The 19133-nt window shown below is 37.1% G+C and overlaps 1 protein-coding gene across 16 annotated transcripts in view; it reads left to right on the forward strand.

Annotated features, from left to right (window-relative positions):
• INSC (INSC spindle orientation adaptor protein) overlaps positions 1–19133 on the forward strand; it is a 136519-nt gene that overhangs the window by 80146 nt on the left and 37240 nt on the right. For 15 of the 16 annotated variants that reach the window (XM_066187603.1, XM_066187604.1, XM_066187602.1 and 12 more), the window contains 5 exons: positions 2130–2475; positions 2980–3032; positions 4636–4759; positions 6972–7085; positions 12275–12400. In XM_066187603.1, the coding sequence (XP_066043700.1) occupies positions 2130–2475; positions 2980–3032; positions 4636–4759; positions 6972–7085; positions 12275–12400 (763 nt within the window). The remainder of the gene's footprint in view (positions 1–2129; positions 2476–2979; positions 3033–4635; positions 4760–6971; positions 7086–12274; positions 12401–19133) is intronic. The other variant, XM_066187612.1, reaches the window with a different exon arrangement.

Genomic DNA, 19133 nt, shown 5'->3' on the forward strand with positions numbered 1-19133 from the left:
TTTTGTCATCCTCTAGAAGGAGATGAATGGTATTACTTTTTGCTCTTGTTGTCAGTTAAGGAATACTAAGTTTCCGTGAAAAAATATCCTACATTCTACAGTTGTCCTTCTGGCAATTAGTAGGAACAGACACAAACAAGGAGAATTTCTTTAACATCTATGATTTTCTTCTTTTTTTTTTTTTTTCTTGCATAATCCTAATTACCTTTTTTTTCTCTCCTTAGAGTGAAGAATGGCTTTTGGGACTAAAGGAAATAAGAATTACTTTTTTTGTTGTTTTGTTTTGGTTTTATTTCCCACTAACTTTCTATTCTAGTTTTTTGTCCATGTGAATTTATAATGTAGAAGTTTATTTTTACTCACTAAACAGAGATTTAATTAATTATCACAGTGCACTTTGGAAATGAAAGATACATTACTCTGTGTCAAATGAGTTTATCCTGTTCTGCATGCAAACTATGCACATCGTTATAAATCATGGTCTCAAACTTTTAAAGTTGTTGTTTTTGTTTATTAGGAAACCTTGCTTCAGATCCAAAAAGGCAATAAGGAGACTACATAGCAAGAAGAAAGTGGGCCTCAATCGATCATGAAATGCAATTACACAATATTCAGAGCTGAGTGAAATAAAGACCTTAAATAGCAGTAGCCTGTAAAGTTTGAAATTAAAAGTAGTTTCATCATATATTGTGAAAAGATAGTGGATCAATGAAACTGATCTCTTGTATCTTGTTTGCTGTCAATTTACATGAAATGATACTTGAGGTGAGCCTCCTTTTCCTGTGTATGTAAATACATTTTTGTTTATTTATGGAATATTACTGGAGTGGTCTGGCAGGAGATTTCTTGAGTTCAGCTGGTGCTCACTGTATAAATGGAAGCACAAGAATTGAAAAGGCTTCCACCTGGTCCTCCTTAGCTTAGCTAATGTAATTGCAGATTTTCTTCTAGCAGTAAAGCTTTATATAACAGCACAGAACGTTACTGCTGAGTTGCAGTAAATCAGTATCTGAATTAAGAGAATAGGGACTATGATACAAACTTTTTGTCCTTTCTGATTCAGCATCATAAAAATCTGCACACTTATCCAGAAGGTAGACAACAATCCACTACACTGTCAGTGGCTGTAGGATACCAATAGAAGTTCGAGAAAAATTGTTAAATCCATTTTCTCTTGCTTTCACTTAATCTAATTTCTTCTTTATCTTCTATCTTCAATTCTTTGGAAACCTTTAGTATGGTTGGGATGAGATTAAGGTATTTTTATTTTAAGGGTCTGGGCACCTTATAAAAAAAAATGTAGGCATCTTCATCTAAGACTATGAGATTTGTGGCCCCCCCAAAAAGATGAACTCAGAATCAGTTAAACTTCTGTCTCAGGTACCACATTTTGCTGGCTGGAGGGTGCAAGGGCACAAAATACAGGCTCACTGCCCTTGTGTCAGGGTACACTTGTCAAGGAACTTTTCAGCCTCACTGGTTTACACCATATTTGTTGTAGTGTAAAAAATGCACTTTGGAATACAGTGTGAAAACTGTACAGAAAACAATGAGAAATAAGGGGGAAGGTAAAGGTCTGGTCAGGAAGTAGAATCCAGATGAAGTTTAAAGGATTATGACATGGAACAAATAGATATTGCTGGCAGTATTGCTCACTATCTTGGTTTGGCTGTGTAAGTTGGAAGGGCTTTGGAGAGATGTTGCAAGATAAAATTTTATGTTAAGCACTTGATAGGCCAAGTGTCTAGAAAAACCTGACAGTCCTATAAACAGCAAGCAAACACATTCATAGCTTTGCTCCTTCTCCACATTAAACTCTGAATGTACAAGGAACATTTTCCCCAAAAAACATACTCTAAACTTCTGTTTGCTTATCTATAATATCCACTGATTTTTCAGATATAATTTCATAGCCGGGTATGTAGTGTAAAAGTGATTAGAAATCCAGAACCTCTTTTTGAAATAAAGAGCTAAACGTGTCACCGTGTTACTGCAAGCAAGTTGCTTGTTCAGTTATTTGCCTTTGGTCAATCAGTTGCAACCTAGTATTGGGTGCAGCTGTATGGTGCTGCTGGTTCCAAGGTTGTTCTGCTTTACCTCATTCTCCCCTCTCCTTCCCTGCCTTCCAGCATGCACCTGATCCAGGTGGACTCTGTTCAGCGATGGATGGACGACCTGAAGCTGATGACAGACTGTGAATGTATGTGCATTCTCCAGTCCAAGCCCATCAGCATTGAGAAGGAGGAACAAAATGAACTCATCCTTTCCTCGCAGTACAGCACCTGTGATAACTTGCAGCTTCTGCTGAAGAGAGCTTGGATCATAAGCACGGAGCTGACCAGGATTGCTCAGAAGCTGGAGAAGAACAGGTGGCAGAGGGTCCACAGCATGACAGTGAGAGTCAACTGCCACGTACGCTCCATGATAAATGAGTACAACACTTTCTCCAGGAGCTCCTCAGAAGAAATGCACCAGGTGAGAAGATGCCTTAGCTGATGTCCTGTTTCTCTCAGTTTTTGAATTTTTATTTTGTTGTAATAATTAAAACTTGCTTTAAACAATCCGGAAGAAACGCTTGCATACTGATTCTGGTCCCCTAAGACTTCCCAATCCCTTTTCAGCAATGGAAATATTTTTGACTTACTTTGAATCCTATTTTATCATGGGCTATTCTGAATGTTAATAATGTAGAAAAATTGCATTGAAAAAATATTTTGCTTTTGAGGACTACAGCACTAAAGTATTTTGGCACCCATCTGTGAGTTCCTTTGCATTTAAAAATGTAGAAAATACTGTGGGTTTTTTTGTTAACCTCAGTTTTATATCTGTCTTTTTTATTCAGAAAAGTAGATGAAGGGTGTTCATATGAATTACTATGTTTTGAGAGGGTTTTCAATTAACAAACAAGGATTTATTTTTGTAAAACAATTGTGTGTATGCCTATAACTTTAAAACCACTTTCTCTTGCTCTTCCCACAGCTTGAAAAACTTTTAGTAGACAAGTGTTCAGAATTTACAGCATTCACAGAAAGGTAACTTAAATTTTGTAGATGAAACATTAATTTTGCTCTTTTATTTTGTTGTTGAACTTCTAATGAGAAACACAAATCCATAGGCATCCCCAATTGTTTAAACTCGGCTGCTGTAACTCTGCAAATCTTTCTAAGTGTTAATCTCTGGTGGATGAATTGAGTTGCTTTTACCTAAACTGCATCCTAATGAAATGGGATCTGCTGTTGCACAAAGAATCTCACATGGATGCAAAGCCCCATGCAAGTGGACTTTTCAGGACTTTTAGACATCAAGGGAGAAAGTCTGGCTGTGACAGATATCAGTGACAAAGTTCCCTTCTAGTTCTGTGGAGTCAGGATTTCAGCTGGTGTGAAAACTTGGGTTTTGAGACTCGTACTAAGTGTTCCTGTATGAACGTATCCAGACATTGTAAATCAAACCAAAAAAGTAAATACACGTGTAAATGTAAATACACTTTTCTTTAAATGTAGTTGTAGGTTTACTCATCTCCCTGCACTCTGGAATGCTGAGACTGGAAAATAAAAATCTCTGTAATTCTTCTCATGCTATTTCTACTTTCTAACATAAGTTACCCATTTCCGCCAGCACAGTTCAATCACTCTTTTGGTTTACATTAAACATTGTGCAAGTCATTCTGTTTCAGTGATATCATCAGGGAAAAAACACCACCTAATTACTAGGAAATAACATTTTTTTGAGTACTATTGCTTTTTGCCAAACCCACACAGCTCATATTCATGTTTTATATTCTACTATGAGACACACTGATTTAATAATGAGATCCAATCCCAAAGTTTCTGCCCCAAATCAGCCCTCTCCCTTTTTGTCTTTTGACAAAAAATTGATATAGGTGGCTGACAAACAGGTAAAGCTGAAAAGGTGACCTGTGTGCAGGTAGAGAGGCTGATCACCCAAACTAAACTATATCTTCCATCACAGTGGCCTGCCTGGGTGGAATATGTTTTGACAATACAAACGAATCCATTTCTGTGAGGAAGTATTCATTATTTTATTTGAATTGAATAAAGTTTTCCATCTTTAACTCATTTCTTCAATTACAGCCAAACATCACTGGTTACAGAATAAATGTTTTAACTCTGTAAAGGTGTTTTATGTATCTTTCTGTATAGAAGGCCAAATTTTATTTTTGATTATGCTGTTTAACTCATCTGGACACACATTTCTTTCTTCATCCTTATCCTGCCATCATTAAACTATGACAAAAAAGATAAAGAAATGAAAATCACTGAAAGCCCTTCACTGATCATCAGGCATCCAAGAGTGAAACTATCAGCATAAGAGGAAAAGAGCAGTGTTGAACTGTATAAACACACAGCATCTGCAGCAAAATTTAGCCTGCAGTCTGTGAGGTAAATTGTGATCCCAAAATTATTCAGTAGTGTCCGCTGTTATCCTTTCATGGTGTATTTACTCTGTGTAGACAAAGCTTTGGTTAAAGTCTGGAATGATGCTAATGACATGAAGTCCTTGTGAACAACTGAATTCCAATTATATCCTGGGATTAACACTGACCTCACCTCTGAAGATCAGATTTGTTGCATTTTTTATTCCTTCATCCCTTTCCCATCTCTTTCTTTTCAGGTGCTTACAGACTGAAGATGAAGAGATACTGAAGTCCATGAAATCTTGTGTTAATGGAACGCTTACGACCGTTGCCCAATATTTTGGTCAGTTGATAGAGCTGGTTTTAACACAAGAGGCACAGGTTAGTTTATAGTAAAAAAAATCCCAAACCAGAATGGTCTTTAAAAATTGTTGGATCTTGAGGGCAACCCTCCATTAAAGATCCAAGGCTGGATTGGATGGCACTTCTGAGAAACCTGATCTAGTGGAAGATGTCCCTGCTCACAGCAAGGAGATGGCAACTAGATGATTTTAGAGGCCCCTTCCAACCCAAGCCATTCTATAATTCTGTGATTAAGAAGGAGGATTAGAATTACAACTCTCATTTTTCAACAAATTTATGATCAGTAACTTAAATATGTTGTAATGAGATTTAGGTGTTCGTATTCTCAAATTCTCCAGTAACCTTAAATCCCAAACAAAATGATGTTTTTGCTTATCATGTTACTTATTTTTCCTGATGTCTCTTTCTTGCAAGGCATCTAAATGATAACTTCTGGTTGTCTCTTCCAGCTTACCCATTCAGTGATTCTGATTCTGTGAAATACAATGAGTAATTACTCTGGGGCTGCAAATGCATTAATTTATTTCCATTAGATCATTATTGAAATAATAGCAACTTGCAAGTCTAGCCAACCTGTCTGGACCTCTCTTCCTCTCTCTCCTTTTTGCATGCTCTAGTCTTTCTCACTTATAAAAACCTCAAACGTAATTCTGCTCAAAAAATTTGTCCATGTTTTAGAGGTGATGTTATGCTGAAATTTTATGTTGTTGCAGGAGAAAAAGAGGAAAGGAGAGGCTTAGTGAACACAAATAGTCAAAAAGTATTTATTATAGAGCTAAAACAAAATTAATGCATGTATTGGTTAAACTCTAATATACCCTGATGTGTTAAGATGACAAAAAAGTGGTGGTTTCAGAAACATCCCTTCTAGTTTTAAAGGTTTATTACTAGGAGGTGAGAATATCCCAAATATATTTGCAGAACTATAGTCAAACTAACAAGCTACCTCCTAATGCTCTGTGGTTGGGATTTATGAGAATTACATGAAATGTATGGGTTGAAGTGTGTAAAAAACTTTGCATATTTCAAATTCAGTGAGTTAAGTTATCATTGTTAAGATGTTTATGCTTTTCAGTCTGAAGAGCAGTTCTCCACCGCTGAAATTTCTGCCTTTGGGCATCTTGGCACCTACCGTCATACCTGAAATCCTACTCCTTTTTTATTTTAAGGGAGTGGAATTATTGACTCCACATCATCTTGTGTGTATTTGTGTGGCTGGAGGACTTGGATTAGAACTCATTAATGAAAAACAATTTTATGAACAGTTTTCTGAGCTTCTCAGTTAGGCGATGTGCCCACTTCTGCCATAAAAACACCTTGTCTGGTGGTAGTTTGCTGCTCTGAAGTGTATGAAGTATCTGTGTGAGAGATTTCAGCTTAAATTGTGTGCAGAGCTTTTTTTCCTAATCAGTGTATCAGGATCTAATTCAGGATAGGTTCATATCAAATTGTGAACTCTTAAGCTATGTCTTTTATGGAGTATTTTTTTCTAATGCATTATTATGGAGCATTTTTCTAATGCTAAAGGTGGAAGAACAGAGCCTCTTAAAGGCAAGATAATTGAATTTTTTATACATAACAGTGTAAAACGTTAGATACTTCCTTGCATTTCTTTCAAATTTGGATTAAATACAAAAATGCTTACCTTCCTCCTCCTAGGAAATAGAATTAATTATTCTAGTGGTTCTACATCTTTTTTCAGAAATATAAAATGAAATAGACTTCATGTTCTTTTCACAGCTGTGTGTCTCCAAAGCTGCAATGATACAAATGCAAAAATAAGATAATTATTTTAAAATATTAAAAAATATTTAATATATTTCATACATTGGATAGATAAACTATATTTCTTTATAAGAATGTTTATTTGTCAGTGACATTTAGACTGAGAGTAGTGATGAACCCAGAGCCTTAGAAAGTAGTGTAAGAAAGGGTGTAGCAATATTCCTTATAAATAAGGTGGAAATCTTGTATCACCATGTGATTCAGCTTGGTAAATTAGGTGCCCTCTGAAAATTCTGGTTGAGTCCCAGATGAAACACATAAATAACTGGAGAGTTCCATACCGAATGTTCTCACACCGTTGCCTTACCCTGTTAATATTTCTTTTAAAATAAATATTAATAAATAATATTATTAATAAACAATCCTTGGTTATATCCACTCAAATGCAATGAGAAATGTGTGTTGTCAGTCTGACTCCCCCAGGTTTTTGTCCTGTATCCCCCAGAACCTGCTGAGGCAGATAGAGCTCTCAGGCAGTCTGTACGTCACAGAGTCAGCCATCAGCAGTTTGTTCAGCCTTGCCCAGGAAGGTGCTCACCTCTGCCGCATCATAGCCAAGGTAAGGGATGCATGGGGCAATCCAAAGCAAGCTAGCAACACAAGAAACCCATTTCACTAAAGAGCAACAAAATTTGCTACTCAGAGAAGCTACTTTTTTCTCTTTTTCTTGTGCTTTTGCAAGTCTTACTCTACAGTTTACTACCACAACTATCACATTAGAGGTCTTTTCCTAAAGAGGACCACATTCCCCCAACGTTTAATTTAATAAAGCCCAATGCCTGTGCAAGCAGCTTCAGTAGGATAGTTGGATGATCAACTCAACAGGCCTCTCAGCATTGCTTCAGTTGCAGTTGTCTTTGTGCCATCTGAGGTATTATCACTCCATAATTTTGGGAACATTTTTAGTGTTTCTCCTTTTTAGTGTATCTCCTAGTACTTTTTAAATACCAGCCATGTAAATGGAAAGAAACTTTACAAGAGGCCATGACTGTGGCAGACTGTGCAGACAAACAGCAAGACCTCTTCATCTGTGTGTACTGCGGGGGTTAGAGCTATTATTAAAGATGAAAGTTAAGAAATGCTTTGCATTCATTATTATCCTTTTACAACAGACCCATCATTGTAGATGCAGTTGCTTTTGCCAGTGTGTGTTCTCATTTACTGAGGAGTTGGTGCTAACTTTTGGTATAAATGAGTCATTCTGTCAAGATCCATGACACTGGAAAACCCTGCAGAGTTTGGACCTTCGAGGACACTTGGGTCTAGAAAATGTGAGAAAGGTGGGACATGGTGTCTTGTTGAGGATAGGATAATCAGGATATGCAGAAGGAGGAAAACCTTCCTGCCTCAGCTATTGCTTGTGGAGTGCTGTGCCAGTTCCTTGTCCTACTCAGAGGCAGGGTCAGACAGCAGCATTTATTTACTTCTATATGCCTTTAGATGGATATTTACACCATAAAAGACACCTCTCTGTTCTGAAGGCTGAGAATGAGCCAGACTCAGAAACCTGTAGTGGATTTTGTCAACAACCTGAGAGGTTTGGTTTTTTTCTAAATTGGTATTTGAGCTCCACTCAGTGGTACCCAAAAACAATGCTAAAATGCTGATTATTGAAGAAGTGCAGAATCAACAAATTAAAGAAAATTAGTCTCGGGCTTTTTATCATTTTACAACTTCCATAACAGTTTAATTTGGCAGAAGTGAAGTCTGACCTTTCATAAATCACTAAGCTAATATATTGCTAAAAATTGGGTGTGTCACAGGTTTACAACTGAGGAAATGCATCCTGTTATGCAAAGACCCCTAAGTGGTGTTTGGCTGCCAAATTAGAGAGGTAATAGCATCACCTGTCCTGTGCCTCTGCCTGCCCTGTGCACTGGGAAATGCATTTGTCCAGACTGACCATTATCCTTCACCTTCAGTTACCTGCATCAGTGACCAAGGGGGCAGAGGAACTGTAACAGACCAGAATTTCAAATGGGTAAAAAGCTCTGTTCAGACAAAGAAACTTAACAGCATTGAGCTCTGCTTTCTTTGAAGGTTAACTTGCATCTTCCCAAAAGCTCCTAATGTGGATAAAGCATATTTTTATTTCTTGTTTGCAGACTTTGTGACGTTTCCAGTTTTAGACCAGATAACACATGAAATGCTGCTTGTGCTGTAATTCAAGTTTCATTTGTGACAGGTTTCACAATCTCTGCAGCAGAAAGGAAGAGACAGGCACTGGCTTTAGGTAGCTATGACAGTAAAAATTCAGGATGATTTCAAAACAGAAAATAAACAACAACAACAACAACAAAAATCCCAAACTGTTCTCAGTGTTTATGACGGTGAAAAAGGATTGAAGACATGAAAAGATTTCAAAAGCTTTTATAGAATCCATGGTCCTATCGAGAGCTGTGATAGTATCCTTGATAAAAACTGGCCAGAGAGGTTGATTATTTGTTTACTGTGAAAGAGAAATTCAACAAATTTGTCCTTGTAACCTTGAAATTTTACTCTCCATGACAAAGTGTGGTCTTGTGGAACACTGCTGTTAGGTTTTTTCCTGTCCCAAGCTGTTAGTTACATCTCTAAAACACTCCAATCTTGGATGTGCAAAAAAAACCAACCAACCAACCAAACAAAAAAAAAACCAAGACAGTGTTGTAAAGCTACAATATTACAGGAACTGGTCTCTCACTTTGCATTTCAGTAAGGGTGTACCAGTCTTCTCTCTCCTTCTCCCCCATCCCCTGCTAATATTTTACAGAAATTAAAAAAGATTATCAAATTCTCCCTTCTATGCTAAAGCATCCCCCATAATTTTATTCCACCTACAGGCGTTCTTTGACACTTTTTTTTTTTTAGAATGTAACTTTGTAATCTGCTGTGAAAAAATCATGTTGCTGACTCACCCTGGCAGCCAGTAGTAGTTCTCACTAGCTGTCAGAGACAGAAAACCTGAGGTCTCTAACAAAAATGAGTAGTAGCATGGATGGACAAGATAAGAAAATTAGCATTACTTGGAGCAAACGGGTTCTAAATAGATTTGGATTTGTGACAAGCAGAAGAATTGGTAAAAATCTGTTTCAGAGTTAAAATAAATAGGTTATGGAGTGATAAAGACAATAGCATTTTTTTTAAAAAAATCATTTTACTCATGATAGAGTCCAATACCAACTGTATTGAAGAGAGTGCCATGATAAAAGGCTTGTAAAGGAGAAAGGAATAAAAATGAAGATATTCATACCTCATAACAACTCCCTTGGAGAATACTTGACTATTGGAATTCCTTATGGCTGTACAGCAGATTACTTGCTCAAGAAACTTCTAATGCATCCTCCCTTACCTTCTTTATATGCCAGTTCCTTTTCTAGTGAGTATTTATGATGAAGATCTCTTTGGAGATCATCTGTCAAGTTAATTAAAAATGTTGTCAAAGCCTTGACGAGAATTTACTGCACTTTGTGTCATTTCAGGCTGAAACTGCAAAATATTCCACTTTAGAATTAGGTGGCTTTTTGTTTCCCTTCTTTATTCACTCAATGCACATAGTTTTGATGATTGTATTTCAGGTGATTTCATTACCTAAACTTCACCCTTCTGAACAGTGTCCCACAAAATTGAATTCCTGTTATATAGGGGAGAAGGAGGTCATCAAGTAGTAAAGCAAGTGTCCCTCTCTTCCTCTGAATGTTTACCCACTTGACCAATTTATGTATGTCCCTGTCAGATGGAATGGTTTGGTGTCATTGCGAAAGATACAGGGGATGAATCTTGAAAAAGGTGAATAAATTCAGAGAAATGCTCTGGTCCCAGTGAGAGGACTGGTTTCGACAAGCCATGGAATCAGGCTCAGTGCTTTTCACCCATCCAATATTTCATTTACAGATCTCTCGGTTCATTACTCATGGTCAATATTTTACAGCTTAGTAATGCACACGGGGCACAAAATAAAGAATACATATCTCCTCCTGACAAATGCCATGATAAATCACTTCCTGTCCATCAAAGGCAAAATCAGGGCACCCATTTGGCATAGAAAAGGCTTAAAGCAAATAAGCCAACATCACTTGAGTGTTACTAGATTTGTCAACAAACTTCTGCTTATTATGGCTGAAGCAGAAGATCAGATCATCCCTGATTCAATTGAACTGTGTGAATATTCAAATTGATAATGAAATTTAAGCAAAACCTCTCAACAAAAGAGTTACCTTTGGCTTGGGGGTGACAGTGCAACAGCTTTTTCCATATATTTTTGAGAGACAATGGAGTACTGCTTGGATGAAATGTAAGCATCCTTTTGTAGAAGGAAAAATATGACTGAAACTTTTTTTGTTAATGCACAGCCTCTTTTTTAATTTAAAGGCTCAGAAATATCTTTCTGCACTAGGCTATATATAGTAGTACTAGATATAAAATAACAGGCACATGAACTTTTCTTACAATTTCAGAAATAAATTTTACTCCTAAAAAACTTCAGTGAGCCTGTTGTTTTCACTGGTGCCACAAATTCCCTATACTTGTGCAAAGATATGATCTAAAACTTCTATCTGGAAAATGCGTTGAAGAGTTAATTTTGTCTAATTCTATATGACTTGATATGATTTTTTTGTTAGACTGAATGGTGGGTTTTGCTTCCTCTATTATTCTCTACAATATTTAAGCAGAACTAGTACAAAAATATAGAATTCTGAAAACGAGTAAAGTCTGAATTGTAGCTCAGAGGTTTTAAGTCAGTATAACCTGTTGAGCTTTCAAATAATGGTTGAAGAAAAAATGGCTGAGGAAAAAAAAAAGATTATTTCTGTGAGTCTAAAAATATTTTAAAACAGTCTACTAAAACAGGCTTAAAAAGGGTGTACTTTTCACTTGGTCCATGATTTCAACTATTTTTATTTTACTGCTGTAATATGAACATTTTAGTCTGAGATCTTTCATCTGTCATCAATAATTTAAATCCTTTCATCTTCATCATATGTCTGATTCTACATCATAAAAGACATACGTGGTCTACCTGATAGCACAACATTTTGAAATGAAAAATAATTTAAACTCCCACACAAAAAGTGCAACACTGTTGATATTTATTTATATATTTACATTTGTTGTATGAAATTTGCTAAAACATATGTTTACAACCTGTGTTGGAAATTGATTGAGGCTAGTTACTCTAATATGTAGACATATTTGCCACTATAGTATTTAAAGAAAATCTTTTAGGAATGCAAATTTTATTTATTAGAGGATGAAGATTTGGATTGTATCTGTTTAGAATTTGACCTATTTCCACCTTATTTTCAGTACCTCTTCAAACATATGACCTTCCCCTTCATAATTTTAGCATTAAGTAAATTTTGTGTGGAGTTCAGAAATGTAGAGGAATGGGAAGTACATGCTAACAAAAATCTATTTTATACTATTAATATAGCTGAAGGATCAGTTAAATGTCACTCTAATTGCCACTTATTGATGGTTCTTTGTAATTTTTGCAGGAATGTCAGCTGTAATTTAAATGGAGCTTGTAACTGGTAGAAGTCAATCACTTAAGCACACCTCCTACTGAGGTTGTATTACTTTTTCATCACTTGGTGTACAAGCATTAATCCACTTGACTTCTCTGTGTGAGCTTAACATCCTCTTTGTTGGTGTTACGATAACAATTTTGGATAAACTACTAAAGGAATCTTCTCCCCATCCCAGTCTTGATTAAGTACTGAGGAAACCTCTAGTACTACTTTCCTGATTGCTGTTTTCCCCCTACAGGAAGGAGGCGTTGTTGCTCTCTTTAAGATCTGTCGCCAGGATTGTTTCAGGTGCCTTTATCCTCAGACCCTGAGAACACTGGCATCAGTTTGCTGTGTAGAGGAAGGGATGCACCAGCTGGAAAAGGTAGGCACTTCAGGATTCTTTACTGACTGTGTCCAAAAATAGAGAAGCTTTGTTTTTAATCTCTTCCAGAAATTGTTCATTTGGTGTTCTTTGATACTGTGTTCCTTGCTCTGCTGAACACATCTTCAGTCTTCAAAAAATTAATCCCAGCAATAGCATTATGCTTGCACAAATAAACTTTGTAAGTGGGGATAATCTTGTAAAGCAGATAAATATATTACTGTCCTGGGTTGTTGTATAGGATGTGCACAAAGTATTCTATCACCATCTTCATGGACTGTTGAATCCAGGTGGGGCAGTGTTTTCCCAGACCCCCTCCCTCTGGGCCATTATCTTCTGTTAATGGCCCATCAGATGCCTTGCCCATGACTCACAGATAACTCCCTCCGGGAGTTGTCTCTGTTTAATGGGCCATCAAGGACCCTCTGCATGACTCATCATCCCATTGTGAGATGCTCTGCCCAGGGGGAGGAACCAAGCATTCTCACCTGGATATAACCTGGAGTTTGGGACAGTACAGGGGGCCCTTACCCAATGGGTTCCCAGAGGACCTGAGCTACCAGACCTTTCTATAGGATCACTGCTTCAGGAAGACCACCTCATCTGGACTGCTTCCATCACTCTGCTCAGGTTGTATTCTGACTCTGTCAGTGGTCTTTTGTATTATTGCATCTATTTTATTTTACTTTCTTTCCTTTTTTCCTATTAAATTGTATCTCTGACTTGGTGCCTCTCATTTGTTTTGCTTTCAAACCACTACAATTAGTGATTACATCAAAAAAGGAGAACAAACTAGAGAAATTATATTTTCTGGACTCTCTAAAGTGTTTAGAAACTCCACTCTTTCAAATTGTCCTTAAAAGACAGTAGGCTTTAGACCACTTTAAATCCTTTCCTGATGCTCTGACAGTGCTCCTGCTTGTGACAGTGCTGCATCTTGTGAGAGTTGCAGTTACACAGAAAGAAGTGGGGCAGATACAGTCATTAGTCAATCAAAAACTGTCTGCTAATCAGCAGCAGCTTTCATAAAAGCCACTTTTAACTGCGATGGCCAACATCAAAACACTATCCAGACAAAATTATATCAACTTCTTAGGCTCCTTTCCTTTCTCACATTCACTGCATACTGCTATATTTTGGAAAGTGAACACTTCTGGTCACTAAATCATGATCTCATCCTTTGTATTTCATAAAACAGTCATCTTCCTCAGCTGAATAATGGCCTCTTCAAGTTAATGATAAATGATTTCACTGCTTCTTTACATTGATGTGTCTTTGTATAATTTACTGCCCCAAATTCAAGCAAACTGTGACAGAACACCTGCAGCAAAAAGCAAGCCTCTGAGTTTACAGTAAGTGAAGATGACTTAAATTTTTTTTGACATAATGCTGGTTCAGACTGACACCAGAATCAGTCTAAAAGGATCTTTCCTTATGTTCACTATAATGGTGGAGTTAATAGAGTTAGAAATGAAAAAGATTGATTCAAGTCACCTGGTCCAATTCCTGGCAGCATCAAGATGTGTTTAACATGGCCCATATCAAAGCTGATGGAACAGGAGTCCCAGAAAAAGCAAACACTCTCAAGCTTATATTTCTTTAATCTGCCCTAATGTTGGCCACAAGTCAAATTGTTCAGGGTAAACTTGATCACAATCAAGGTTGGAGCAGGGTTTAAGGGATTTTTAACTGAAATCCCTACCTTCAAAGGTTTTCAATTCTTAAAGCGTCGTCTTTAAATATGAATAGTTTTTTTTTCTGTCAAAATTTGAAGTACTCTTCCAAAGAACACAAAAGAGAGTTAAAAGTATTAGCAATCCTATAATTACATAAGTTATCATAGGACTTCTTATCTGGCAGAAAGGGTGTCTTCTTTTATCCGACGAAGTATTTGGGTGCCGGTGAATAATTTAATTTCTCTAATATGGATATCATTATGCCACCTAGTGCATTAAAATATCAGTGCAATTTGAGCTGGGTTTTCAATGACAGATATTTCATTCAAAAAACCCCTAAAGTTAGCTACCTAGCAATTCAGATTTGGCAAATCAAGGTTAAAAAACAAAAAAACAAAAAAGACTCCTATGCAAGCCCCCCCCCCCCCGCCCCGTATTTCTTATTTTTCAATTAGATTGCACAGCCATTGCAATGTTTAAAAGAACACTTAGAAGTAAGCAGCAAGAGCTATAATTTCTTATGAAACACTTATCTGAGAGGTGAACTAAAAGGAGGGTGGTACACTTTCTGCAGTAATTACAGTGCTTAACTACTAAAGACATCAGGGATATTATTTATCCAATGGTCTTTGATCTTGCCAATTCAGTGCTCATTTCTAAAGATGCAGAAAATGGCCTATTTTAATAAAAAGCATTTCTTCCAATTTTTTTTTTTTAAAAACAATTCTTGTTCTTCCCAGACACACATCTATAATTATATCACACTGGAGAAAGCCATTGTCACCTTTTTTATCAGCTTGATAAACAGGCTGTTGTAATTGCAGTGATAAGGTAGTTGTTGCAATGATTAGTTTTTCCTCTTTTAGGTGAATCTAGTTGGGTCTGTGAACTATGATGTAAAATCAGTTAGTTAAAATGTGAGTTTGGAACAATTATTTCACTTGCAAGTACTTTGCCGAATTTTGATAATATTCTGGTACTCTTACTTTGTTTTACATTGAAGTGCAGGGCTCCAGGAACTCAAGAGTGACAAATTAGGCAATTAAAATAGAAAAATGGTGAAGAAATAGTCTCATTATGTGCTTGAGGACCGCATAAATAAATGTTCTCTGTAAGCTGTGCACAACAAGTGGTAATTTTGGTGCTTCAAGCTGCTTGTAGGTATCTGGTTGTTTGATACACTTTCATTTTGTAATCCACAGTGACAACAGCAGGTTTGAGATCGTCATTTGGTCTGAGCTTCCAGACCAGTCCTACTTCAGAGTGGAGCGGAGAGACCTGTAAAAGCAATCAGAACATATTATTCCTACAGCTATTTGTCCCTGTATCCAAGAGAACTTTGTCATCTGTGTCTTGTGGCACTCAAGCAATTTTAGGGGAAAGCTTACTCCACCAGAAGAGTTGGTTATCCTTGATCTGGGAATTCCAGAGTTTATACAGACAAAAGAAGTAATACCGATAGTTGGAAACAGAGAAAATAGATAAAATCCCTAAACCCCCAACTGAAAGGAGTTTGTGACAGCTGAGCATGACTGAAACTGAAGAACAATGTTAGTGCTGGATATGCAGACAGACCTGGTGGTGTGCCCTGCTCTGATGTTTAGGACAGAAACACAGGGATGTAGTGCGAGATTGGCTCTCAAGATTTGTTGAGGGTTCTGGAGAGAAGAGTATCTGAACCTTCATGAATGTATTTTGTAAACTTAATTCACCTCAATGTAGCAAGGAGAGTTGGAGACACAGAGCTGGGAGAGATTATTGTGTGTATTTAGTAACACTTAAGATTCAGAAAAAGTAAAAATTGTGATCTTGGTGACATATATCCTGCAAAAATTTCATTAGGAATAACTGTAGTTCAAGTAATGCTTTTGTTACGAAGACACACACAAAATCTAACAGATATTGTCTTCAACATGGAGCAATATTGCCTGAAAATGGAGTTTGTTTGAATAGACTTTTCTTTTTTTTCTAGAGCAATTCTTCAGACCTTACCCCTCTGAGCATACATTAGATCCTTGCTTTGTAGAGCTGTCTGAACAAAGTGTTTCCCTTACATTTGGTGACATGCAGCCCCATTAAAGTCTAAGAACTGTGGTGGTTTCTCTGCTTCAGGGCTGTCTGTAAAAAAGTTGGTGCTGGTGGTACTAAAAGGCACATTTTTGCCCTGCTGAAGCTCAGTTGTGTGGTTTTCCACTGAGACTTCTGTGGCAATAAACTTCCTACTGCAATAAAAGAACTGCAGAGCTTTTTCAGAAATAAATAGCAAACAGTGCAATGTACTGCATTTTTTTACTGTGCATTTGAGATATTATCCCATTAAAAAATGCTGCTTAGGTGGGACCTAGATCAAAGGTCAACTGCCACAGAAACAGGATGATTATACAAACAGCCAGCTACCTAAATTTTAACAGTGTGCTGAGTATGGTTACTTACATTGTTTAAACTACTCCAGAAAGCAAGACACCTGGAATCAGCTCATCAAGAGGAGATAATCCAGAGACACTGGTGACAACAGCTGTTACTTTCATTAGTAAAACCTTTTTAACAAATTACACAGCTTTTATCACTGTGCTTTATGCAAAATTGCCCAGGAATAGATTACAGATTACTTTGAATCCTTCATTTAAAGCACACTAAATCAAATTACCTCCAGAAGAAGAACGGTAAAGAAAGAATGAAGTGTACATTATTTGTGGCTGGGAAACTACATGATTTTTACAAAGACTTCTAAAATATGAGTGACATAAAAATCTATTACTCACTGTGAACCCAGCCTGAGTCTTAAAATGACCATGTTCTCATACACAGTAATAATTTCTGCATGATGGTAATGCAGTCTGTCCATGATACAGCTGAAAAAACAAACTATTCTGGGGAATCAAAAAAAATGTATATTATAGAACCTCCTACATAACTTTTTCACACTTCACATAGATATAGAACTCCACAACTTATTCACAGTTTTTTGGTGAATGTGTGTTGATTACTTAATTCAGCTCTAACCTCTGTGAACTTTCAGTTTCAAATAATATCCTCAGTTAAAATCACGGAGTAACTTTGTCTCAGGTGAAGTCTCAGCTACTAAAACCACTGAAGGTCCATGTGACTGTAGGGTGAGACAGAAAAGAGAACTCTATATTAGGAAGAAACTCCTCACTGTGAGAGAGGTAGAGCACGAGAACAGGTTGCCCAGAGAAGCTGTGGATGTCCCATCCCTGGAGGTGATCAAGGCCAGACTGGATAAGGCTTTGAGCAGCTCGGCCTAATGGAAGATGACCCTGGCTATGGCAGGGATGTTGGAAGTAGATTATCTTTAGGATCCCTTCCAACTCAAATTATTTTATGAATCATGGAAAGGCCTTTGATTATGAGAGCTAGGATGGTGTGAAGATAAACTCACTAATTTGAAGGCTGAATGTGAAAGTTAGCCAGTGCCCAAGGATTTAATTGTCACAGCATGGGAATGCTCTACAATAATGAATGTCTTAATTTTCATCCTACCTGGTATACAGTGGAAGTAACTTTGTACAATGCAAGAGATGGAAAATTTTCCTGACCTGAATGAACTATATGGCTGCCTTCATATTTCATTATTCCAAATGCAAAATGTCCAGGGATGTTATTAATAATACTCTTCTAGAAAAAATATGTGAGATTGCCAGTTTAGGTAGGAGAGACCCTTGGGTTGCTACATTTAAAAGCTTATCTGCAGGTTGTTTGCTTCTTTTAAGAGGTGCAAGTTTTCTGAGAAACAGGGAAATGTTGGTTTTTATTATGGCAAATGGTGGCTTATTTACAGGACTTCTAACAATGAGAAAATTTCAGCAAGTGCATATCTCTGCCTCAGCCCATTGGCCCTTTTTACTGCTCAGAGAAGAGCTTCGTGTTAGTGTTTCTTGGCTTCTTAGGTGAAAAATTCTCATGGCCTATTTTAGTAGTTTCAGAACAAGGATTAGATGATCTCAAAGGTGATAAAAATTACATGGTTATTTTATCCTAAAATGAGTTCAAGAACTCCAATTGTTTAAGATTTTTAAAAAAATATTTTCAAAATGGCCATAGTTTTCAAGGTTTTGTTTTAATACATAGAGAGTCAAAATTCATGTTATTCTGTTTCTTGAGTAAGACAGGATAAAGCTGGGTAATAACAAAGTACAGGATTCTTAGAAGCTATTAGATGGTGTCAAGCTGTCAAGGAGCCCTTCTCTTGTCTCTTTCCCACAAAAACAAGCAACGTGTGCAGTGTTACAACCCCTTCTGAATTTTTCACAGGTCATGCTGGCAAACACATTCTTAATGCTCTTTTGTAAAGGGGAATACCATTCTTTTATGTTCCCTAAAGCAGTGCTTGTTTACAGGAGAAACTTGTGAAGCTTCATGGTTGGGAAGCCCAGAAACTTACTTTCTGCGTGCTCAAAACCACAGAGCACTCGCTTGTGTGCTGAAAACATGTCAAATGATTTGGGTGGATAGGGTTTAAGTGATGCATTGCTTTTACAGCCCTTTGGCTGGAGAATCAACTCTTCTGGTCTGCATAATTCACTTCTTTTCAACCTGGAACACTCTTTTGGTTCATCTTCCATAGTCGTTTGTAGCCAGGCTTTGAAATCATACTTATGAAGTTACACACAGTAAGCAGGGATAGATAAAGCGGTTTCTGAATTTTGAGAGAGAAGGATAACCTTTTAAAGACTAATTCCAGCCACTTTTGACACACAGAGCACAGCAGACGAAGTTGGTGGCATTGATAGCTGGAGCTGGGAACAGTGTCTCACTGCTGTCAGTGGATAATTGTGGTAGTCACATGAGAATGAAGAGCAATGAGAAAGAAATGTAAGTCAAACTTAAGAAATACCAGGAGGGACAGCGTCTTGAAGCTGCCTTTCACATGGCCTTTTAGATAACCAGGCATATCTGTTTCAGTAGCTGAGTTTGTGGTACAATTAGATAATGTAAATTTCTACACTTGCAGCTCTTTAATTTACTGGACACTTCTTCTGAGTAAGGCTGTTTAATTAATTGGCAGTGAAAAATGTGCTGTGTTTGGCAAATTACAT

The sequence above is a fragment of the Chamaea fasciata genome, unplaced genomic scaffold (genome assembly GCF_029207755.1).
Source record: "Chamaea fasciata isolate MVZ Bird 193981 ecotype frontalis unplaced genomic scaffold, bChaFas1.0.hap1 SCAF_7, whole genome shotgun sequence".
In the NCBI taxonomy this organism is placed as follows: domain Eukaryota; kingdom Metazoa; phylum Chordata; class Aves; order Passeriformes; family Sylviidae; genus Chamaea; species Chamaea fasciata.